The sequence below is a fragment of the Ogataea haglerorum genome, assembly GCF_019207285.1.
Source record: "Ogataea haglerorum isolate 81-453-3 chromosome Unknown 81-453-3_NODE_10_length_422072_cov_98.086364, whole genome shotgun sequence".
NCBI classification, from domain to species: Eukaryota; Fungi; Ascomycota; class Pichiomycetes; order Pichiales; family Pichiaceae; genus Ogataea; species Ogataea haglerorum.
Genome location: NW_025065160.1, coordinates 337,596 through 360,669, shown reverse-complemented (window position 1 = coordinate 360,669; position 23,074 = coordinate 337,596). Strand labels below are relative to the sequence as shown.

At 43.8% G+C, this 23,074-nt stretch overlaps 13 protein-coding genes across 13 annotated transcripts; 4 read left to right on the top strand and 9 right to left on the bottom strand.

The window, feature by feature from the left end:
• Nucleotides 1–21: 21 nt before the first annotated feature.
• On the bottom strand, nt 22–2,286 carry KL911_003825 (uncharacterized protein; the record flags this gene model as incomplete). Its single annotated transcript, XM_043199048.1, has 1 exon — nt 22–2,286. One exon carries the CDS (start codon nt 2,284–2,286, stop codon nt 22–24), a length of 2,265 nt encoding a protein of 754 aa, XP_043053609.1.
• A 204-nt stretch (nt 2,287–2,490) lies between these two features.
• On the bottom strand, nt 2,491–2,976 carry KL911_003824 (uncharacterized protein; the record flags this gene model as incomplete). The annotated part of the gene is made up of 1 exon (XM_043199047.1): nt 2,491–2,976. The coding sequence occupies one exon, from the start codon at nt 2,974–2,976 to the stop codon at nt 2,491–2,493; it is 486 nt and encodes a 161-aa protein (XP_043053608.1).
• Nucleotides 2,977–3,031: 55 nt separating this feature from the next.
• KL911_003823 (uncharacterized protein) lies at nt 3,032–3,664 on the bottom strand (the record flags this gene model as incomplete). The annotated part of the gene is made up of 1 exon (XM_043199046.1): nt 3,032–3,664. One exon carries the CDS (start codon nt 3,662–3,664, stop codon nt 3,032–3,034), a length of 633 nt encoding a protein of 210 aa, XP_043053607.1.
• A 240-nt stretch (nt 3,665–3,904) lies between these two features.
• Nucleotides 3,905–5,683, bottom strand: KL911_003822 (uncharacterized protein; the record flags this gene model as incomplete). Its single annotated transcript, XM_043199045.1, has 1 exon — nt 3,905–5,683. The coding sequence occupies one exon, from the start codon at nt 5,681–5,683 to the stop codon at nt 3,905–3,907; it is 1,779 nt and encodes a 592-aa protein (XP_043053606.1).
• Nucleotides 5,684–6,030: 347 nt separating this feature from the next.
• Nucleotides 6,031–10,815, top strand: KL911_003821 (uncharacterized protein; the record flags this gene model as incomplete). Its single annotated transcript, XM_043199044.1, has 1 exon — nt 6,031–10,815. One exon carries the CDS (start codon nt 6,031–6,033, stop codon nt 10,813–10,815), a length of 4,785 nt encoding a protein of 1,594 aa, XP_043053605.1.
• A 75-nt stretch (nt 10,816–10,890) lies between these two features.
• KL911_003820 (uncharacterized protein) lies at nt 10,891–11,652 on the bottom strand (the record flags this gene model as incomplete). Its single annotated transcript, XM_043199043.1, has 1 exon — nt 10,891–11,652. One exon carries the CDS (start codon nt 11,650–11,652, stop codon nt 10,891–10,893), a length of 762 nt encoding a protein of 253 aa, XP_043053604.1.
• A 120-nt stretch (nt 11,653–11,772) lies between these two features.
• KL911_003819 (uncharacterized protein) lies at nt 11,773–14,298 on the bottom strand (the record flags this gene model as incomplete). The annotated part of the gene is made up of 1 exon (XM_043199041.1): nt 11,773–14,298. One exon carries the CDS (start codon nt 14,296–14,298, stop codon nt 11,773–11,775), a length of 2,526 nt encoding a protein of 841 aa, XP_043053603.1.
• A 37-nt stretch (nt 14,299–14,335) lies between these two features.
• On the top strand, nt 14,336–15,265 carry KL911_003818 (uncharacterized protein; the record flags this gene model as incomplete). Its single annotated transcript, XM_043199040.1, has 1 exon — nt 14,336–15,265. The coding sequence occupies one exon, from the start codon at nt 14,336–14,338 to the stop codon at nt 15,263–15,265; it is 930 nt and encodes a 309-aa protein (XP_043053602.1).
• Nucleotides 15,266–15,302: 37 nt separating this feature from the next.
• Nucleotides 15,303–16,334, bottom strand: KL911_003817 (uncharacterized protein; the record flags this gene model as incomplete). Its single annotated transcript, XM_043199039.1, has 1 exon — nt 15,303–16,334. The coding sequence occupies one exon, from the start codon at nt 16,332–16,334 to the stop codon at nt 15,303–15,305; it is 1,032 nt and encodes a 343-aa protein (XP_043053601.1).
• Nucleotides 16,335–16,738: 404 nt separating this feature from the next.
• On the top strand, nt 16,739–17,737 carry KL911_003816 (uncharacterized protein; the record flags this gene model as incomplete). The annotated part of the gene is made up of 2 exons (XM_043199038.1): nt 16,739–16,807; nt 16,874–17,737. 2 exons carry the CDS (start codon nt 16,739–16,741, stop codon nt 17,735–17,737), a joined length of 933 nt encoding a protein of 310 aa, XP_043053600.1.
• Nucleotides 17,738–17,835: 98 nt separating this feature from the next.
• On the bottom strand, nt 17,836–18,804 carry KL911_003815 (uncharacterized protein; the record flags this gene model as incomplete). The annotated part of the gene is made up of 1 exon (XM_043199037.1): nt 17,836–18,804. The coding sequence occupies one exon, from the start codon at nt 18,802–18,804 to the stop codon at nt 17,836–17,838; it is 969 nt and encodes a 322-aa protein (XP_043053599.1).
• Nucleotides 18,805–19,135: 331 nt separating this feature from the next.
• Nucleotides 19,136–21,700, bottom strand: KL911_003814 (uncharacterized protein; the record flags this gene model as incomplete). The annotated part of the gene is made up of 1 exon (XM_043199036.1): nt 19,136–21,700. The coding sequence occupies one exon, from the start codon at nt 21,698–21,700 to the stop codon at nt 19,136–19,138; it is 2,565 nt and encodes an 854-aa protein (XP_043053598.1).
• Nucleotides 21,701–21,846: 146 nt separating this feature from the next.
• Nucleotides 21,847–23,052, top strand: KL911_003813 (uncharacterized protein; the record flags this gene model as incomplete). The annotated part of the gene is made up of 1 exon (XM_043199035.1): nt 21,847–23,052. One exon carries the CDS (start codon nt 21,847–21,849, stop codon nt 23,050–23,052), a length of 1,206 nt encoding a protein of 401 aa, XP_043053597.1.
• Nucleotides 23,053–23,074: the final 22 nt, after the last annotated feature.

Below are 23,074 nucleotides of genomic sequence, written 5' to 3'. Positions count from 1 at the left end.
CGGGCGATTAACGGAACTATTTCATTTTTGCTGTTGGCCTCCGTACAGATTTCTCCACTCATCAATCTTTTTCTCATCAATTCTCTTGAACAGGTATTGGGCCTTTCCAATACAGTGTCCAGGCTGGATCCACAAACCGAACTCGTCAGGGATCTTCAGCTCGGGAACTCTCAAAATTTCCTCTATTTGCTTGCTTGTTTCAGGCATATACGGAGCAATCACAGCAGAAACCAAATATACGATGTTTAACCCGATAGCAACAACCGCATCACTCTTCTCTGGGAAATCGTTGTATAAGGAGTTGTCTAGTTTGTTCTCTTGCAAAAACAGGTTTCCCCTAGCGGAGATCATCATAGCGGTCTCCAAGCCTTTTCTTAAATGCACTGTCTCCATGTCATCAACATACGTTTTCACAAGGGCGTTCAAGTCCTTCAAAAGCTCAGGGTACACTGGGCAATCCTCAGTTTTGAAAGAGGGCACCACTCCATTGTATTTAGCAATAACGAACTTGGCCAATCTGTTAACGAAGTTGCCCAGGTTTGCTAAAAGCTCGCTGTTGTTTCTGGTGACAAATTCATACCAGGAGAATTGTGAGTCTTGATTTTCTGGTCTCACAGATGCTAAATAGTATCTCCAGACAGAAGGAGACACACCAGTAGCCTCTGCATTATTACCGAAGACACCAATACCTCTAGATTTGGAGAACTTGCCTCCCTCGTACTGCAGATATTCGGTCGTGTTCAAATGGTGCAGCATAGTCCACTTTTCCTTGGTGCCAATTTCAGTAGATGGGAACACAACAGTATGGAATGGCACGTTGTCCTTGCCCATGAACTGGTATAGCTGGACGTGATCTGGGTTTTGCCACCAGTCCCTCCACTCATCAGTGTAGTTCGCAGTAATGGAGATATAGCCAATTGGAGCGTCAAACCAAACGTAAAGAACTTTGTTTTCAAATCCTTCGAGTGGCACAGGTGTTCCCCAGGTCAAATCTCTAGTAATACATCTCGGTTGCAGTCCTTCTTTGAGCCATGAGTTTGTAATTGTTTTGGAGTTCTTGGACCACTTGCCCTTCTCCGAAGCCTCGGCAATCCATTTTCTAACCTCTGGCTCCAGCTTGTCTAGCGATATAAAAATATGGTTGGATTCTCTAGGTTCTGGAGTGTGGCCATCGAGTTTGCAACGAGGGTTTATTAGATCAAATGGATCAAGCAGGTTGCCGCACTTGTCACATTGATCTCCTCTGGCATCTTCGTAATGGCACCTTGGGCATTCACCTTCGACATACCTGTCAGCTAGGAATCCTTTATGGACAGGACAGAAAAGCTGTTTCATGACTTTCTCTTCCAAGTATCCATTCTTGTAGAGTTTCATAAACATCTCTTGAGCAATTTCGGTTTGCTTTGGCGTAGTTGTCCTTCCGAAGTGATCGAACCCAATCTGGAACCATTTGTAGACATCAGAATGAACTGCATGGTATTTGTCACAGAGCTCCTGGGGAGTGACCTTGTCTTCCAAAGCCTTGGTCTCGGTAGCAGTTCCGTACTCATCAGTACCACAGATGTATATCGCATTGTAATTTCTACGCTTGCAGTAACGGGCATATATATCAGCAGACAAGACAGAGCCCACGATATTTCCCAAGTGAGGCACGTTGTTCACATATGGAAGCGCAGACGTAATCAGGATATTTCTCTCATTTGGTTTTGGCTTCAATTTTCCTTCCGAGTGAACAACAGCACATCCTTCAACAACATTCACTTTGTTAGTGTTCTTCTCTGGAACTCTTTGAGGTTTGTACTTCTTAACGGCGAGGTCGACACCCTTAGCCACGGCTGGGATCTGAGAGAACGTCTTGAACCAGCCAGAGAGCTTGCTGTCAGTTTGTTTGCTCAACAGAGGATACAATGAAGAAAAGATGATGATTTGTGAAACATCCTCTGCGTTGGCAGAGGGGATAGATCCAATCTGGGACAGGATGCTGAGGTCGATCTGATTCGACTTCAAAGCAGGGTACAATATCTTTTCGTCCTTATCAATGAGCTCATGGTTTCCGAAAACAGAACTGTTTTGGGTCTTAGTGGCAGCAAGGTATTTCACAATTGCGTTGGGCTCAATAAGCTCGAAGCCACTTTTGCTATCTTGTAAAGCCAACTGTGATTTGCCTTCAGTATCGACTTCCAGTTGCAAGCCCGGAGAAAACACAGCAGCAGCAATGGAAACTTTGAGATTGCTAACCAGCGAGAGCACGGATCCGTCAGGGGAACCAAATAACTGCAGAGACATGGATATGACTAATTCTGTATGATTGTCTTCCAACTATTCGGAGTGAGTATTTTGGACGAGAAATTTTTCAAGTCGATCGTCGCCATGGTAGTTCCTCACGAGTCCAGCTATCGAGCTAACTCGACTCAAAAGGTCATAGAAGCTCGCTACTGCCTAGTATCAAAATATAGTGCTTTCACTCTGTGGTTCCTAGTAGCCGAAATTCTATTCTATACGTAAATTAGCAAGGTCGTAGTTTGCGCCCGTCAGCTGTGACTCGCAGTCCTCAGCAGATTTCTGTGTGGTACCTGAGGCAGACACTTCTGCATACAGTTCGCGTTCCTGCTGTCTTTTTCCAGCGTCACCATGGTGTCTAGTCGGAGTCATGATACTCACTTTGCCGTCGGCCCCAAAATATCCTGGTGCCACCCGTCGGATATTTTGCTCCCAGTCATTGAATGGCTGCGATCGGCTAGTCAATGCTGTTTTGCCGTATCTTTCTCTTACTTGATCGGCCATACGCTGTTGATTCTCGCGTAGGTCGTCTAATTGCGATATGAGTGCATCTAATTCTTGCTGCCTGAATACTTGTGTGGAGGTCGGTAATTGCTCGAAGTCATACGGCAGCGTCACAGGATGCGGCTTGGAGTACTTCCCTGGCATCACAATAAGCGGAATTTGGGAAAGAAGATGTGATCTGGAGTCCGACATGAAGATGTATTAATACAGCACTATTAAAAAGTTACGCCATCCTTGCACAGGGCCTTCAAGCCTTCTTGGTCGCCTTAGATTTAGTCTTCTTTGCTTCAACTCCGGATGACTTCGCTTCGACGGAAGTGGCATCTTCCCCAATAGCCTCGTACTTCTCCTTCAACTCTTTCAAATAGAACTCCTGTTTGAGTCTGGCGTCTTCGAAAAAGGCATAGAATAGCCCTCCTTGCAATAGAACAATTCCGAGAAGGACGAAGACAATCATGGTTTCTGATGCTGCGATAACTCCCAAGCCTGTATTTTGGTCGACTTCACCCCATTCGCCAGCAATACAGGACATGATGCCGACCCTGACGTTACTAACATAGACACAAACTGCAATCACTAAAGCACCCAAAGTTCCATATTCAAAGTATTGCACGTCTTCAGAAGGCTTGAATATCTTGATAAAGGATCCAATGAACGCGATTGCAATCACAAAGTGGAGAGTATAGTTGACGATAGGAGGAAGTTGTCCCCAGACCTTGTAGTGGTTCAAGGCAGCATCGAAATATTCTTGGCCCTTTGTTGTGTCCCACAAAGTGTAGTAATCATATGGCCAATTGCTGAAGATCACACCAAGAATGAATGAAACAGAGGAGATAACCATGAAAGTGCTAATAAGCACCAAGCTCTCATATTTAACCATAATGAAGTTAATGATATTACGACGATTTTTTTTATCGACACATAAATTTACAGGAGCGATAGATAACGAACGAGACAGCCGATCTGAAAATTAATCGGCATTATTTCTTGATATGAATTTAGCTCGAAATAAAATACGATCACGTTAAGCGTAGCTTAAGAAAATTACCGTTATACCTCCCGCATTGGCCACGGGCCATAGTGGTCGCACTAATATATACCATTTGTTGGTTGGTTTGGATCACGTGTAAGCCATTAACGCTTTTTTCTTTCTTCTCGATAAAATGGTAGCCGTGTTGAGATTCAATTCAAACGGCTTGGATGATGTATCCACGTCCGAAAATCCATCACCACTTGAGCTCAGCTCGTTGTTTGATGCAAAAATCGAGTTGTCATCAATAACAGCGCCCCTAGACGATTCTTTTTCAAATTTGAGGTTTGCTTTCTTCACTTCTGGATGTATCTCATTCGGATCGGGCTCACCCATTTCGTCGTCTTCGGCAAGAGCTCCCAGTTTTGATGTTCCATTCTTATGCTGCCTCAAATACTTCTTCATTGCTGCCGCTTCTCCCATTCTATGAACTGCAGTGGAGATATCAAAAGCCTCCCTCATAGCAATGGCCGCAGGGGAGTATAAAGTAGGATTTTGTTTCGATAATTGAGACGGAATGGCTCCTGAATTGGCAGCCATTGGCAATGGAGCATACACCATTGGCTCCTGAGAAGAATCCGATCCAACAGAGGCGCTCTGAAAATTGTAGCTCAAATCCGAGGATGATATCGAGTTCTTCTGGTGCAAAAGCTGTTGCTGGTGTTCCTGGAAATGTTGAGCTTGATGGCATCTAGTCAAGAAGTCTAAAATCCATGGATCATTCAAAAAGTCTTCAATTGTATACCTTTCTCTCGGATCAACTGTCAGCAACTTCGAAACACAGTTCTTGGCCCCATCGCTTATCTCGTCCCACCAAGGAGATAAGAATTCGAACTCTCCTTTGGCAACTTTCTTCGTCAAAACATCGATTTGGTCGTTGAAAAATGGTGGAAAACCGCAAAGCAGAATGTACAGAACACATCCTAAAGCCCACATGTCAACTTGTTCAGAGTATCTCATGTCCTTCACAATTTCTGGAGCGGTGTATCCAATTGTTCCGCAAGGCGTTTTCAAGGAAGCATCTGCATATATTTGTTTCGACAAACCAAAATCACCGATCTTAATCGTACCTATCCCGCCACCACCAACGTTGGGGATAAATTCGCCTTCATCCAATTTAGAGTTGGGGTCATCGCTCTTCCGAAATCTTGGAGACTTTGAGGGAATATGCTTGATAGGGTTGAAAAAGATATTTTCTGGCTTTAAATCACGGTGGACAACTCCCTTTTCTGCATGCAGATACTTGATGGCCTGTGCAACCTGAGTGATCACATGTCTAGACAAGTCCTCGCTAAAATATGTGTATTTGACGATCTCGTTGAAAATTTCGCCACCCGACACAAGTTCCTGTACGATGAAATAGAACTCTTCAGTTTCAATGAAGTTATAAAACTTCACAATGCATGGATGATCCAGTTGCCTCATAATCCTGACTTCTTTCAGAACTGATGCTTGTTGGCTTTTATCCAGTTGATACTTTTTAATCACCTTCACTGCGACGGCCTCGTTTGTTTGCACATCCAAAGCCTTGTACACGGTGGAGAAAGCTCCTTCTCCAATCTTGTCAATCATCTGATATCTCTCCAAAGCCTGTCTTTCCTCCTCTTTCTTGCGCTGTTCGTTCTCTTCATTCACTAGGTCTGCAGCTAGCTTAGAGTATTCATCCTTGCGGTGACGCCGCTTACTGGCTCCCAATTGCTGAGTGGCAGCGGGATCAGGGGATGTCGAAGCAGGGGATTCTGAAGGATCTAGACTTTGGACACTTATATTTTCCATGCTCATCGGCCGGCTGTTCGCCTTATTACCGGTGGGATATGCATTTCTACCATGCCTGATGAACTGCTTGAAATTCTGAGTGTTAGTTTCCATGGATGATTCCTCTCAGGCAAAGGCGTTTCGGAACCGCAAAATCCAAATCCATAGTACTCATCACTGGGGACAACGGATCTCAGCAGTTCCTGTCAACTTCCTCCTAAGACAACACCAATGGTGCAAATACTTACCAGAAACATTCTAGAGTCTAGTTATATCAAGGAAGACGATAAGTGATAAATCTGCGACAGCGAGTAAACAATATTGGTATTAGTCCAAGATCGATTTGCGTTGCATACACCGGTAAGTTATTTGCTACTTCTGTTTTCTTCCTTGTTCCTTTGCAAAATCGCTTAGTAATAAAAAAGGCTGTGCAATATATATAACTGCTTGATCTAAGTTTCATGCCAGACATGTCTGTAATAGACTGCTCTCTTGACGAGGCGTCTTTCTTGAGAGGCCAGTCTCCATCTCTCCTTCGATATTTGGCCCTTATTGACAGCGATCCAACTCTGATTCAAAAAAAGGCAACGTCGAAAAAACGCACTATTGCTGATATTCTCAAAGAGCACCATGAGTATTACGGAATTCATCCTAAACAAGAGACTGAAAGCGACCCAAGAAAGATAACATTGCCAGAGCGTCTTATGACGCTTACCAAGACACATCTCGTATGTAAGTTCACAGATGCTCATGATGACATGACATTTGAAAATCTGGCAGCGTTGTATTGCGCTTCCAAAGGGCCGATTGATATTCCGCCTTTCGAAGTGGCCCTCAAATTGCATGGCGAAACACTAGAAGTAAGGACGATACCCCGCGGGAAACATAAGTCATTGCTATTGTTCAAATTACGAATCAACAGCCAGTACGCACCCTTCTTATCAGCACAAATGAACTTTGCTAAGAAGGCTCCGAAAATTGACCCCATCCATCTTGAAAAGCCCACTTTGAGCCTTCAAATTGCCCTTAACCATGAGAATAGGGGGTTTTCGCTATATATTGGCATTGATTTCAAGTTAGAGATTCAGGAGACGGTGAATTACAGGTACCCCCTGGATGCCATCAAAAAGATCCGCGAGCTCAGTCCATTCATTTTCACCCCGATATTGACGCCCTACCAAAGAGCTTATTCCTCCAAACCGTTTCCTAAACCAACAGAGTCTTCATTTTACGATCTGATAACCAAAAACACGGAAAGAATGCCTTACGACAACAAAACAGTGGAAATTCCTGGCGTTCGCAAGACCTTGCTGAAGTTTCAGCAGCAGACATTGTGCTGGATGCTCCGCCACGAGGGTGTCTGCTTCAACGAGGCTTCGAAGAGAATTGAGAGATTGCCGCCTGTTGAGTATTCGCCTGATGATCCAAACGCAATCTCTGAAGCACTGGACCAGATAAGTTTTGGCTGGTCATTCATGAAGATGGTTGACTCTGATTCATACATTTGGTATAATTCGTACACCGGTAATATCCTTTCCACGGATTTGGCCATCGCTTATCTGTCCCAGTATGACCAGTATCCAAAGAGCGCCAAAGCATTGCTTTCCGAAGAGATGGGCCTAGGAAAGACAGTCGAAGTCATCTCACTCATATCAGTCAATCCAAGAACAGAGCCTTATGGGGAAACGAAGATGGACAGCTTCAACGGAGGAAGATATATTACAGAGGCCAAAACTACCTTAATTATATGTCCACAGTCCATTATCGGTCAGTGGAGGCAGGAAATTGAGGATATCTCCAATACGTTGAAAGTCATGATATACGAGGGTATATACAACTACGAGAGGGAAGCAGAGAGTTCAAATACGAGTCTCACACCTTCTGATATGGCCGCCAAGATTCGAGAACATGACATAGTGCTCGTATCTTATCATACGGTTTCGCGAGAACTTCATAGGGCGATTTTCAAGCCTGTTGCGAGACCTACACGGAAATGTGCTAAGAGGATTAAGCTCACGCAGGGGGGCGGTGATTACAAGGAAACTCCTGGAATCAAGCTGGAACCTGATGAGGTGGAATTCGAGGACACTCAATACGAGAGGACGGATTATTCCTCGCCTCTAATGCTATGTGAATTCTGGAGAGTTGTTCTTGATGAAGTGCAAATGACTGCAAGCATGACAGCAAATGCCTCGAAATTCGCGAGGATCATTCCCCGCGTACACTCTTGGGGTGTTTCAGGAACTCTGATAAAGAATAACCTGAATGATCTTTACTCTCTCCTAAGTTTCTTGAGATTGAGCCCCATCGACCTATATTCAAATACGGGAGAGACCTCTCCGTGGCTCAGTATAGTATCCGAAGCTCCATATTTCCAGTTTCAGAGGCTCTTTAAGAAGATTTGTCTTCGCCACACAAAGAAAATGGTGGCAGACCAGATTAAACTTCCCTCGCAAAGAAGAATCTTGCTTCGTATGCCATTCAGTGTCATTGAGCGTGATAACTACGATAATCTATTTGCAAACTTTCTTCGCCAAGTGGGACTCAATGAACAAGGCGAACCAATAGTTGATGACTACGATCCAGCCAGATACTACACTACAATGCGCCATTGGCTTATCAGGCTGCGACAGGTATGCTGTCATGCTCAACTAGGATCAAGCGCAAGCAATAGGCGTAGATTAGGAGGGATATTTTTCAGCGACGATAACGGAAGCGACAAATCAGGTATGATTTTGGGAACCTTGGACGATGTTCTTTCCAGTCTCAAGAAAACTACTTTTGACGAATATGTTTCGGGAAAAAGAAACATTTACAGTCTGCATTTGAGACGAGGAAAGATATACGAGTTTATGAGACTTCCGGAGAAGTCCATGGAGATATTTGAAATGATAATGCCAAAAATTGAGCTCAAAGTCAAACAGTTTCAAGAATCAGGTGAAGAAAATAGTGCCAAATTGCGGTCGTGGTTGGAGCTGCTATACCAAACCTACTTTCTTTATGCATCCTCACATTATCAACACTATCGGCCAATGCGACCAATGCCAGATGCCTTCGATAGCAAAGGGCAAGTTCCTGATGTTGAAGAGGATGTGTTAAATCCTGTCGAAGAGGTTGACTTGAATACTCTATCTGAAGATGAGAAATTGCATTACCAGATTGAAAACGAGTATTACAGAAAGGCGGATGATTTACTCACACAGATTCTTCAAGAGCCGATAGCTAAAGTCAATGAGGCGATTTCCAAACTTGTCGATAAAATCAGCACCTATTCGAAATACAAATTTCCCAGAAACGCGCAGAAGACATATTCTATCCTGAAAGAGTTTGATCTCGACATTCCAAATGACCTTTGGAAGGTTTGTAACACCGAGTCGGTGGATGTGGGTGAGAATTACGGTCACTCAATGTACGCACAACTCTATCATGAAAGACTTTCCAAGACAGTCTCTGACCTGAATATACAGGGACACATTATCAATGTTTGGATTTCCAAGTTGGTGCAACTATTGAAGGAGCCGGTTACTAAGGACGCCGATAATCAGACTACAGGTGAAGAATACGGTGCTTCTCTCATAAATCAGGAGCTTGCCCATACCTACCTAGAAGAGTTGCAGTTGATCCTTGAGGACCGGGAGAATGCGATGATATTTTTTGACGACTCTTCTCAGAAAAGAGGAAAGGCGGTGAAGGAGAAGATCATTGTAAATATGAACCAACCTACAAATTATGATCTTCATGTTCATCTGGACAAAATAAGAAGAGCTGTACTTCCAGAAGGGGCGTACAACTCAAAGTTTTGCCTGCGGGCGCTTACAACAGAGGCCCAAAACCTAGTACTGGACTTTCAGAAATATGATGAAAGCGGCAACGCGCTCTCAAGTGACTATGAGTTCCTGAATAATTTGAGTCCAATGATCAAGAAGGAATTTGATTCTCAAAGAAAAAACATTGTACATCTCCGGACGAAGCTCTTTGAAACCCTAAATGATACATTCAACACCAAGATCACCTATTTCAAATCCTTGCAGATAAAGTCTGACATTGTCGCTAGATACCTTCCTGTTAGACCTGCTGTTTCCCCTAATATGACCCCTTCAGAAAAGGCAGAACAGGATTTAAGCGGCTTAGATTTAGAGATTCAGGCTTTGCAAGATTCGGTACGTGCAAGTAAAGTCAGACTGACTTACTTGAATAGTATCATCGATGATTCTTCCGAAGATCATGAAAAAGAATCCAAAAACGAAAAGTTATGTGTTATTTGTCGATCGTCCATCGTAGTGGGCACCCTGACTACATGTGGTCATCAATTCTGCAAAGACTGTTTGGGAGAGTGGATGAGACTGCATCCTACTTGTCCAATGTGCAAAAAACGTCTACATGCTTCCGATCTGTACTCATTTACAGTGACCCGGAAGGAACTGAAAGGAGGAATGATGGCTGACTCACAAGATTCTGCAGAGTCAAAACCCATGAGCGAGGTCAATAGGGACCTTTCGCGACTTTATCATTCTTTAGATCCGACGATGCTTAAAGAGATCTCGTCAATTGAACTGAAGAAAAACTATGGCTCCAAGGTGGACATGATTGTTCGACAAATAATTTATCTGAAGCAGATGGAGCCAGACGTTCAGATTCTTGTTTATTCGCAATGGACAGACTTTCTTAAATTCTTGGGAAGGGCGTTGCGTCAAAATGGCATCAGTTTTCTCTCCTCGTCAGATGTCACTCACGGTGAACCTAATACTAAGAAAGGAAGAAGCACTTTTGGCAGCAAGGAGATTGACAAGTTTAAGAGAGATCCGCGAATCACGTGTTTCCTTCTGAACGCTAAAGCGCAGGCTGCCGGGCTTACTCTCACGAACGCATCGCACGTGTTTTTGTGCGAGCCGCTGGTCAATCTGCCTTTGGAGCTGCAAGCTATCAGTAGAATCCATCGAATTGGCCAGTCTCAAGATACTAAAGTTTGGAACTTCGTCATTGAAAATTCCGTTGAGGAATCTATTGCTATTCTCTCAACCAAAAAGAGAATGGAACTTGTGCGCAAGAGCAGTCATTCAGAATCCACGATTGAAGATCTGGACGATGATTTGGTGGATGCTACAGAGTTATCCAAGACTTTAACCGGTCTTGTAGATAAAAAAGTCAGCGGCGGAGAGGTTGTTTCCAATGATGAGTTATGGGCAAGTTTCTTTGCGGCCAAATCTGGCGATTTGGTGGACTCTATTGTGGCGCATCCAGAGTGACTACATGACATGACAAACAGATAAAAGAAAAGCGAGTAATTGTAATAAACCGTATGGCGAACCTAGAAGAGTATCTTACACAGCCAAGAAATTAGTGTCATCGGAACCGTTGTAGATTCTGCCGTCATCAACCAAGGTGGCAATCTTGGATTCTGCGTCTTCGATGGAGATGTTGAAGTTTTGTGCAATGAGTTGCAGAGGAACACCGTCAGTCATCACAGCGCTGTTTTCTTGGACAAACTCGAAAATCTTTTCGAGAGGAGAGCTTGAGTTGTCCGCGGTTCCATTGCTAACAAAAAGAGAGCTGTCGCCATTGGTGGCGTTGGAATGTTTTCCAACCATTGTTGATCCTGAGTTGTCAAGGTATATTTTGATGGCACTGAGGAAATGGTAGGGAATCTCATTGAAGTCATGGATCTTTTGCACTGTTTGTGTCTGAATCTGTTTCTTGCCCGAGAACTCCCTGATCGTAGCCACCACCTTAACGTACTCACCAGTCAAAAACGAGTCCGAATCATTTCCTTCTTCGTCATTCCACTTTCTCACCGAAACCATTCCTGTTCCGTCTTCGATCTTCAGCATGGTCGATTGAGCTTGAGAAGCGTCGAGCTCCCTAATGATACCCACAAAAGAAACGTAATACAATTCTAGCCCATGCGTCTGAAATGGTGTGTCTGGCCCGGACTGGGTGGCATCGTTGATTTCTTTTATGGTGACCGGGATGAGCGACTGAGTGACAGCAGAACGTGTCTGAGAGCTGGACGTCTCATTTCCATTGTAGTTGCCGTACCCGGTACCATCAGAGGTGTAATTGTTGTACGGTTGGTATCCGCTCATGTTGAACACGCACTTTTTATCTATTTACAATATTAAATGGAGGCAAAATTATTTGCCAAAAATATTGGTGCATTACGCGTCTTGAGAATTTCCGCGACGCGCACCAAGTCGACCCGTCGATTAATGTTCCAAAATTTTGCGTAGTCGGTCGGGTGGTGTTCTCTGCATACCGACAAACTCCATGTCATAAGTAGCGCGGCCTCTGGTAAGCGATCTCAACTTGGTTAGATAACCTATCATCTCTCTCAGAGGTGCCTCAGCCTTGATGATTTTATTACCCGAGACATTCGTTTTCTTGATGTAGCGCAGAGTAGGGTCGTGAGGAACATATGTTTTTTCGGCTTGTTCTTTGGCCCAATGAATTGCATCGGCGGTCGACGAGCTTGCTTCGTCGTCAATTCCTGTAATCTTTGCGTTTCTCGCGCTCATCAAATCTTGGGAAACGGGTCCCAAATCTTCGTCACTAACGTAAACGGAGACTTTCATTATCGGCTCCAATAAGGTCGTAGCTTTGTCATCGAGAGAAGCTAGCGCATCCAGGATTGTCTTTCTCGTAACACTGATAAGTGGAGATACGTTGTTCGCATCTTGATGAATCATCCATCTACGGACCCGGACAATCATCGAATGCAATGGAAGCCTTGCATGCCTACCACCTGTCTGCAACGCACCAGTGACACCGGACAAAATACCGTTAATAAGCGTTTCATAAGAGACCGGTAAAGACCATATCTCTGCATTTAAAGCTTTCTGGACGACGCTTGGGATTCCATCTGGTTCGATAATCACGACACTGTCATCTTGCTCTAGATAGAAAACCCCTTCCTCTGTTATATCCAATTCTTCAAATGGGCCTTCAAATGATTCCAAAGAGAGCTCAATTTCGTAGCCATCCGGCAAACACCCCGTGAAATACCCTGTTGGGGCAGTTATGGTTTCCTTATACGTAACTCTGACTTCTCCCACCTCGGCATTCACCTTCATGTCGTTTATCAGTCTATCTTTGGTGATTTCCAGATGCAGCTCACCCATTCCAGAAAGAATATTTTGACCTGTTTCTTCATCGTAGCTCAGATGCAAGCTCGGATCTTCCAGCAGCAAAGTTTTCAAACACGCTTCGAGCTTTCTGTTTTCTGAAACAGCAGCCGGCTCTATTGAAACTGAGAACACAGGAGGAGGAATCTTGATCGGCAGAAGACGTGCAGATTTCTCCTTCGGAGGCAACTGATTTGGGTTCTTGGATACAGAGTGGCAGATCAAGGTGTCTCCCGTGACTATCATGTCGGTCCCCGTTATCACCCCAATGCTACCACTTGAAAGATGTCTCACTTCCTGAGGCATGTCCGCATTCATAAGCCACACTTTGCCAACACGCACTTTCTCTCCGGTACGACTGTTCAAAACGGTGGAGTGCGGTTGTAACTTTCCGCTGTAAACTCTTACAAACACCATAATTCCTCTAACAGGGTGAGAAATCACTTTGAAAGCAAGAGCCGTCATCAGATTGCGGTTATTGTTGATGACTAGTCCTTCAGATGGATCCACCTTAACAGGAAGCGAATTATCCTGTTCTGCTGTCTGTTTTTTATTCCTTGACCTAGCACTTTGGATAACAAAGGAAGTCACCTCTGGAGGCTTGATTTCGAGAGGAGACGGAAGATAGTCGTTGACTGCATCAAGTAAAGGCTGCACGCCGATGTTTCTAAAGCTTGCGCCGCAAAGCACAGGAGTCGCATATCCTGCAATACATGCTTTTCTCAAAGCTTTTTTCAGCGTCGAACTTGGGACCTTCATGTAATCTTCGGTCTCAAAGAATGAGTTCATCACATCTTCGTCAAACTCTCCCAATTGTTCCACCGCAGCTTCCCTGCATCTAAGCACCTCTTCGTAAGCCTCTGGATACTTGGAATCCTCAGCAATGTCTATCACTTCAACTTGGCTTCCATCAGAGGCCCCGCCTGGACCGTTCCATAGAAGCAGCTTTTTGTCAAACACGTCTATAACTCCCTCGAAAATACTCTGGCCCGTCGATTGGTCTTTGACGAAGTAGGGCGCGTTCACAATCACCACTCTTGTCCCTAATCTACTGACAATCTCCTTCACTGTGCGCCCAAAACCCGCACCTTCTCTATCCATCTTGTTCACGTAAGCCACTATTGGAATAGCTAAGTCTTTAGCTTGTCTCCAGACTTTCTCAGTCTGAGCTTCAACACCTGCCACAGCATCCAGGATGGTCACTGCTCCATCAAGAACCCTCAAAGATCTTATTACCTCGAAGGTGAAATCAGCATGACCTGGGGTATCTATGAGATTGATTTTGTGCTTATTCCAAGGAATGGTCACGGCTGCTGATTGAATTGTGATGCCACGATCTTTTTCCTGAGTCATGTAGTCTGTCACTGTATCTCCCTCGTCGACATTTCCGATACGTCCTGTGACACCACTATAGTATAGCATTCTTTCCGTTGTAGTTGTCTTTCCAGCATCGATGTGGGCTATGATTCCAATGTTGCGCACCCTGTTCAATGGTGTCTTTAAGAGGACAGTCTTGTATTCCTCGGTGGCCTTCCGTTGCGGAGAAACGTGAAAAAGCCGCCGTCCATATCCTGCTAAAGACGGCTCCAGCTTGAGACCTCGTAAAATCATGGATGGAAAAAAAATAATTCACTGAACATTTCTTGTCATGACATGTAATGACTTTGACATAAAGGAAGCCTATCTCAAGTTTCTTGAGGAGGATCCTGAGATTACCATGCCAGTGGCTGCCATTGAAAGTTTGCTTACCATGCTGAAAATCAAGCAGCCTTCCACCTCTTCGGAACTCATAAACCTTCTGTCGGACGCTACAACGCAGCTAAAAACATCCATACCAAATGCAATTTCTCTCTCTGCAGGCTGCGACCTGTTTACAAGATTTGTTCTGCGAAACACACATCTATATTCGGACTGGGAAGCATGTCGCACCCATCTGGTCGAGAACGGACAGCTGTTTCTGCAAAGAGCCAAGGAAAGCAGGGAGATGATCGCGCAAGTGGGTCTCAAGTTCATTCAAGACGATGACACAGTTCTTGTTCATGGTTATTCTAGAGTGGTTCACCATCTACTGGTTCACGCAAAACAGAAATTTGTGCGATTTCGCGTATTTGTTACTGAAGCGAGGGTGGATCGAAGCACAAACGATGGAATAAGAATGGCGGACGCATTAAAACTCGAAGGGATACCTGTTTGCATGATCAACGACTCACAGGTGGGCTATGTGCTCAATAAGGTGGATAAAGTGTTTATGGGAGCAGAAGGTGTTTCAGAAAGTGGAGGAATAATTAATAGAATAGGCTCTTATCAAATTGGAGTTTTAGCACACAACGCAAACAAGCCTCTATATGTTGTTTCTGAGTCACATAAGTTTGTCAGAATGTTTCCACTTGCTCCTGATGACCTGCCTGTGCCACCAGATAATGCATTGACCTTCTCCACTGACACTAATGACGGCTTCAATGGCCACCATCACGTGGACTTCACCCCTCATCAGTATGTTACTGCTCTTATTTCCGACTTGGGGGTTTTAACTCCGTCAGCAGTTTCCGAAGAACTCATCAAAATGTGGTACGGATAATCATAAATATCTCAATAATAGCGTACTATACATCTATTTAATCAAACTTAATCTTCTTGCCCTTGGGCTCGACTATTGCTGCGCTCTGTCTCGGGGCGTTCGCCAGTACCACTGAAGAAGCAACTCTTTTGGACGAGTCATGATGCGAGCTATATCTATTATTTTTCTCGAAGCTGAGTTTCTTGGTTTGGAAACCCGTGTCCCTCTCTCTTGCAATGATCTTGTGTTCTGTTTGACTTTGAGGCACTTCCATCTTTCCTCTGTCCTCTGTTACTGCCGGTTTAACTGTAACTCTTTTACCAACTTTTCTAGCAGACCTGTCTTCGCCGTATTCCAGTCTTAGGGGTCTGTTGATTAGTTTGCGCACTGACTTGTCTTTCAAAGCATTAGTTGGTCCTTCGACGTCCTTGAAGTCTATGAAGCAAAATCCTTTACACTTTCCTGAATCCTCAAAGGTAGCCATACGAATTCGAACGATTTCTCCGCAGTGTCTGAAATGCTCCTCTAAAAGCTCTTCAGTCGTATCAAATGAGAGGTTTCCAACAAATAGAACTCTAGAAGGTGGATTTTTGGAAAGCGACTCTTCAGTCTTCTGAGGTCTTCCTTCAAACGAGTTGGCATCCTTAATAAGCAATCTGCGTCCATTCAACTCTTGTTCAGATAAAGCAATGGCTGTTTCCACATGCTGTTGTGATTTAAAGTCAATGTAGGCAAAACCTTTGATTTTATGTGCGGTCTTCTTGGGGATATTCACTCGAGTAATATCGCTTTCTGTAATAGCTGATTCCATTTTCTCACTCTTTGCCACCAAAAAACTAATAACATCATCTTTGGTCGTATCATAAGCAAGGTTACCAATCCAAACACCTATTTTGGTCTTGTTTTCAGGCTCTTTCTTTGCTGTCTTAGGTTCCTCCACAGGAACAACGATAGCTTTTTTCGCTTGTATTTCATCAATAGACTTTTTCCCCTTCTTGAGCAATCTTGCCTCCTTTTTTGATAGAGGTGCTTTTTCATCTAATTTGATTTCCAGCTCCTCGAGTTCTGCAACCTTTCGTTTCTCTGGCATCTTATAGTATCTTTCGTAGTTATGCAAGAATTTTTATGAATTTTTTTGTTGCACCGCCAAGATCGGGGCATCCTATAGAACAGCGACTTACCCGGTCATAGGAATTTTTTTGTCAAGCTCAGGTCTCTCACAGGAAAACCTTTACACTGTCTCTTTCGGTCTAGAAACGCTTAAGTGCCTGGTATTAAATTTCTTTTCCAGCGGGCTCGAACAATTTCGGGCGCAAGCTATTAATAGAAAAGCTGATGTAAGCACGACATTTTCGTAAAGAACTGTTTATTTTCAAAACAATAGTGGAGTGTATATATTATTTCTAGTTGTTTTCCTCAAACTGATTTTCTCAGACTTCCAGTTTTTCTTGAAAACATCTTCCGATCGTTTGGTCTCTGTGATACCGTATTGAAATGAAGTTTACGACAGCTGTTTTGACAAGTCTTGCATTTTTGATAGCCAACTCTAACGCTGAGGCTAGCGTAAGTATACAGCATCAATTATATCCGGTCCGGATGTTTTGTACCTAGTACTAACAAGCATTATAGTTAGGTTTTGACCTGGGTGTGAAAGCTACCGACGGTTCCTGCAAGACCGCCGAGGACTACGAGTCTGATTTGGACACGATCTCCTCGCAAGCTTCCACTGTGAAGGTTTATTCTGTGTCTTCTTGCAACACTCTCCAGATTTTGGGACCCGTTGCCGAAGACAAAGGCTTCACCATTGCTCTTGGAATTTGGCCAACCCCAGATTCCACCTTCTCTGCGGAGAAAGAGGCTCTGTCTTCGTACTTGCCTAACATCTCCAAAAAGACCATTCAGGCATTTTTGGTTGGTTCCGAGGCTCTGTACAGAAATGACATGAGTGCTTCTCAGTTGGCCAGCGATATTTCTGAGATCAAGGAGCTTTTGTCTGGTATCAAGGACAAAAATGGTGATTCTTATGGAGATGTGCCGGTTGGAACTGTTGACTCCTGGAATGTCTTGGTTGACGGTGCTAACGCCGATGTCATCAAGACTGCGGACGTCGTCTACGCCAATGCATTCTCCTACTGGCAGGGACAAACCATGAACAACGCCTCGTTTTCTTTCTTCGATGATATCATGCAAGCTTTGCAAACCATTCAAACCGCCAAGGGTTCTTCTGACATCGACTTCTGGATTGGCGAGACCGGATGGCCAACCGAGGGTGACAACTATGGGTCTGCCACCCCATCTACTTCTAACGCTGAGCAGTTCTGGAAGGAGGCCATCTGTGCTATGAGAGGTTGGGGTGTCAACACCTACGTCTTTGAGGCCTTTGATGAGTCCTGGAAACCAGACAGCTCTGGATCCTCTTCTGAGAGACACTGGGGTGTCTGGAATGCCGACAGATCGCAAAAGTACGATCTTACTTGTGACTTCTCTTCTTGATTGCCTACATTTTTTGAATATGCCATTCTCTATTTAGATTTATTTAGACCAGAGGTGAGATTTTGAAAATGCGACTACCGATCTTGTATTTCAAATACTTAGTAGATCTTCTTTTTCTCGTCAACAGAGAGTTCTCCGGCTCCAGTGTCGACGATCAGTAATAATCCACCGACGATACTGAGGGTCTGGAAAAACTCATATCTCAAATAGTCTCTTCTGGTGTCTTTGTAACCGTAGGTCCAGTAGTGGTTGGTCAACATGTTGTTAACTGTGAGAAGAAGAGTCAAGAACGATGCACTGAACTTTGTTTTGTATCCAACCACAATCGAGATACAGGACACAAGACCAATCAAGATAATGAGGAAGTTGATGATCGTCCATTTGATAGTCATAGTGAAAGCCAAAAATAAAACTATGAGCATAATGCGGCCCACCAACAAAAAGTATTTCTTGTTGTCTTTCGACTCCATCATTGGTAGGCCAGGCATCAGCAGAGATCTCTTGTCGACGACAAGCGAATCGGACAAGGCGAGAAGCAAACCGCCAATGACAGAAACGTTTCGGAAGAAGAACACCGGCTCAAAGAAAAGACCGTAGACGAATCCCTGAAGTAAAACAATGGAGGATAGGAGTCCAGTAGCGATTTCTGGCTTTCTTCTTAGGATAACAAGAACTGCTCCTGTCATCATGCAAACTATGTTAAATAGCAGGAACAGTTTGACGAACCATTCGTAGAGATGTCTGAAAGTTGCCAGATAGTAAACCTGCTCCTTCCATTGGGACATTATTCTCAGTGAGTCCTCAAAAAATGTGGCCACAATCAGAAATCTTCCAATGAAAGGCACATACGGTTTGGCTGGTGAGAGGTATCCATCAATCAATTCCTCTACCTGCTTGGTAAACCTTTCAAACTTCATCACATACGGATTCTCAGAGGGAATCATTTGAGCAATCGAATCCAGGGCTGATGATGTAGATGTTCCAAAAGACGATTGGCGTTGAGATCGTGGATGGGCCCCAAACGAATCATTCCTACCGCCGGGGAATTGTGAGCCTCTGAATTGCATGACGCTAGATTTTGTTAGGATTCTAAGACGAAATAAAATTGCCAACGACTCCCGTTTGGATCAGCTTCCTGAAGACGAAAGATCCAGTGTCCGGCTGAAAGGCTCGACTGGGGACTTACAATTACTCAACTAAATCCTTTTTGTGTAGTCTACTACCAAAAAAGCCCAATTTGAAACTTCGAGATTTTTGACAACAGATCAATTTGCCGTTTAAATGTTGACTTCTGGCGAAACGAAAATAAATTCTATAAACCCCAGAAACTGAAAATCTAGCTTGTCGCACTACCTTCGGATAAACCCTGAATACAAGGCGATTTTGTGTATATACAAGCTAGTTAACCGTATGAACAGATTCCAAATCAAAAGACTGCACAATTTGATATTGTTCTTTTACCTGCTTCGTCAATTCCCGATAGAAAGATAAACTGATCTCACTGGTTTTCAGATCGCTCAAGATTTTCGAACGTCTTGACGACTGCTTCTCAATTGTAGTTGCAAACGCGTTTGAGATGTCTTTTGCAGGATAGTTCAAGACTTTGCGCACCTCCTTCGATATACGCAGCGAGTTCAAATGTTGGTAATCTTCATGCTCGATTTTCTTTTTAATTTTCTTCACAACGTTTCTTTGGTACGCGTGAGGAGCATCTTTATAGAGATAGTAAAGCGGCAGTCCAATTGCTACACCGATTAAGGTGCCTGGGACGACCTTGGTAACGACGAATCGTGGGATGTAGCTGGATATGGAAGCAATTCCCGTGACAGTCGAGATAACCCGAGGTCCATATAAAATAGCCATACTCGATAAGCCACCCGCCCAGAGTTTATTGGCAGTCAGACCTATCAGTAGGTTCGTTCTAGAATCAGGAATAGTGATACCACAGATCTTGCAAAAACTTTCGAAATTTGGGTCAACAAAATCAAACAAGGAAACTTCATTCTCAATATGCCGCTGCAAGTTGTCTCTTTTCTTCGAGTACATCGAACTTGGGATAAATTTCGTGTTAGGTAGACTGCCTTCTCCAAGGACCTGGACTCCTAGCCTTTTGATTTCATCGATAGCAGAACTGGTCTCGTGACGAGCATGTTCCTCAACAGAGCTAACGACCTCCAGTATCTTCCCTATGATTCTTTCCTGAACCTGTCGAGCAAATTCAGTGATATTGGAATATCCTTCAAACCTGATGCCAAGGCTCAAATGATCCACTTCGTTGATGATTCGATTGATTTGATCGCGCGAATTTGCGTAAACTTCAGAAGACACAGACTCGATTAGCCTTGATATCTTTTCGTTTGTTTTAGCTGACGACTGAAGAATATCATCGTATTGAGGTCCGAGTTTCTTTAGCTCATTCTCTGCCTCTACCATGCTTTCATTGTATAGCTTTTCGTTGATCTGAGATAATTCAATGAGATCAGAATATAGCTTAACGAGGTAGTTCTTCGCAGGAAGAAGCTTAGACAGAGATCTTTTTTCGACAAGGAACTTCCGTAAGGAGGCTTCCAGATGGTCAAAATCGGGAGAACGAGGGCCATCACCTTCATCAGGATTACCGTCTGGGCCGTCGCCACCAGGATTCTGATTGATCATTTCCTTGGAGGAAACGAAATGCACGAAATTACTTGAATTTTTATATGTTTCTGGAGACAAACTGTGAACCTGGTCCATCACCTTGCGTTTGCACTTGTCTTGGTCTCTGATGTTGTCAAACTTGTTGACAACGATGAAAATTAGGTTTTTGTCATTCGTTGCACTTGAGATGAATTCTCTGCCAGACAGCGTGAAGTGGTTTTCGGCATTGACCACAAAAACAACCAAGTCAATTTCCTCTTGCCTGGAAAATACTTGCGTAGTATGATATGAATCCAAATTGAGCCCTGGTGCATCTATGAGCTTGATATCAATGACTCCATTTTTGAGAAGCGACTGATTCGAAGGCCGGTTATCTGTCACATACACTATCAGAAGCGAGTAGTGTTCACTTTGATAAACCAGATGTTCTAGCTCTTCTAGAGGAAATATTTTATATGTTCGCTCATCGTTCTTCAGATACACGGATCCAATAGGAACCGCGTGAACTTCTTCGATGCCGTTGTTGTTATCGCGTGCATCGATTATTTCACAAAATACATTTGTGCATGGCTGTTGGTCCTCGGGCATCACTTTCCTTCTCAAAAGAGCATTACAAAATGCAGACTTTCCAGAGTTCAAATCCCCGGTTACCAGAACCTTCGAGGAAGTGTCATCAATTCTGTCTCTTAAAGATCTCAAATGTCTTTTTATATGCGAGAACTTCTCGTTCAAAAGCTGAGAGAGTGCAGCTTTGTCCAGAGTTTGAAGTAAGTTTTCGGAGCCTGGTCCTATTTTTAGATTGATTTTCAATAGCTCGAAATTGGACGTTTCCGAAGAGCCTCTAGGCTCCGTCAATAAATGCTGAGAGTTCCCCACTGAGTTATGTCTGATGAGAGCAAGCTTAGAGCTTTTTGAGTTCAACTTAGAGTCTAACGTCTCATCCTGTATATTGGTTGGGTAGTATATGGGACGCTCGCTATTCTCTCTTTGTAGGTTACTCAAAATACTTGATGCAGTATTGATAGAGCGGTCTAACGATATCCTATTCTCGTTGTATTGTAGTTGCGATAATTGAGACCTCGCCAAATCCGTTGCTTGCGCAGAGTTTCCGTTCAATACTGAGATATTATTCTCAGTCCTAATTCCTTGCTCACCATTTACAAGGGTCTGACCATCAAGCGTGCCTTGCCTTACGTTAAAATTTGCTACTGCAGGAGCTTGAGCGTCTCCATTTGATCCAAAAAGGGTGGCGTTATCATCCTGGTCGGACTCACCTAGAGAGTCCTCGGTTGCATTATTATCTTTTTCGCACTTGTTTTGTAACATTTTTCCCTTGGTGTGATAAACTGAGATACTTGAGGATGTCAAAACTCGTTCCAGTGTTCAGGGCAAAACGGCCTTGGTACAAAATTGTTGTTATTTCCCCGTATTACGTCAGATTTTTCTTTTTTTTCAGTAACTGAAGTCTACATATGTCCTTCAGAAGAAGGGGAGAGATTGTTAGCGGACGAACCTCTCAGTCAGCTGGAGTCCCCAGACCTGTAATTCCTAGTGCTGCTTCCACTAGAGGGACTAGTCAATATGTCTCCCGAACAGCATTTGCGGGAGGTACACCCAAGCGGAATTTAGAAAATGCTTTTGCTGATCATGTCGGCGTGAAGCCATCGATTCTTACATCGCAGCCATGCATATCCACTGGTTCCAGTGACATTGATAGCATACTAGGTCATCAGGGATTACCTATAGGGTCCTCGATACTGATTGAAGAAACTGGAACCACAGATTTCTCATCTACTTTGTCAAAACTGTTTCTGGCTCAAGGCATTGTTCACAACCGAATCAACCCATCCCAGCCCAACACCCATGATATCGTGGTGGGCTTAGACCAGAATTGGGCCAAAAGCCTTCCCGGAGTATACAAGAGGAGTAAAGAAAGGAAAAGAGAAAAGGTGCAGCAGAATGAGTCCAAAGTTAGTGTCTCCAACATTGTGAATCAAACGAATGATTTGAAAATAGCATGGCGCTACGGGCTGAATCAAAGAAAAAACGAGAGCGATGATGATACAATAGATCAATATCCACATTACAATAGCCAGTTCGATATCACCTCCGTGATAACAGTCGCTCCTGGACCTCACGAGCTAACCTGTATTCCTAATGATGATTTGTCAAGAGCATTAAAACGAATCGAAGATATTGTGATCAGGCACCCCAACAAAATAGTCAGAATTGCAGTGCCGTTGTTTCTAAATCCTCTAATTTATCAAAACGAGAGTAGCGCACCAGAAATCATGAGGTTTGCCCATGGTCTGAAACAGATACTCAAGAAACATGCGAATCAGGTTGCCCTACTTATGACTATCAATCTGGATTTATACCCCCGAAACAACCCCCTTATCGTCTATATTGAGCTGCTATTTGACTCTGTCATTGAACTGCGTCCATTTGACCCTCAGCTGCACGATCTAATGGAGCGAGTCTACAGAAACCAGCCGGCAAAAATAAAGCATGGACACCTGAACGTTTACAAGTTACCTGTTCTGAGCGAGTCTGGCCTCATGTGCGTCCAAGAAATGGAATACAGCTTTAAGAATGGACGAAGACGCTTCGAGATTGAAGAGTGGAGTATTCCTGTCGAGGACGAAGAAAAGAACGATGACAAGAAGTTGGAGTTTTGATATATGAACCAATTGTAATACT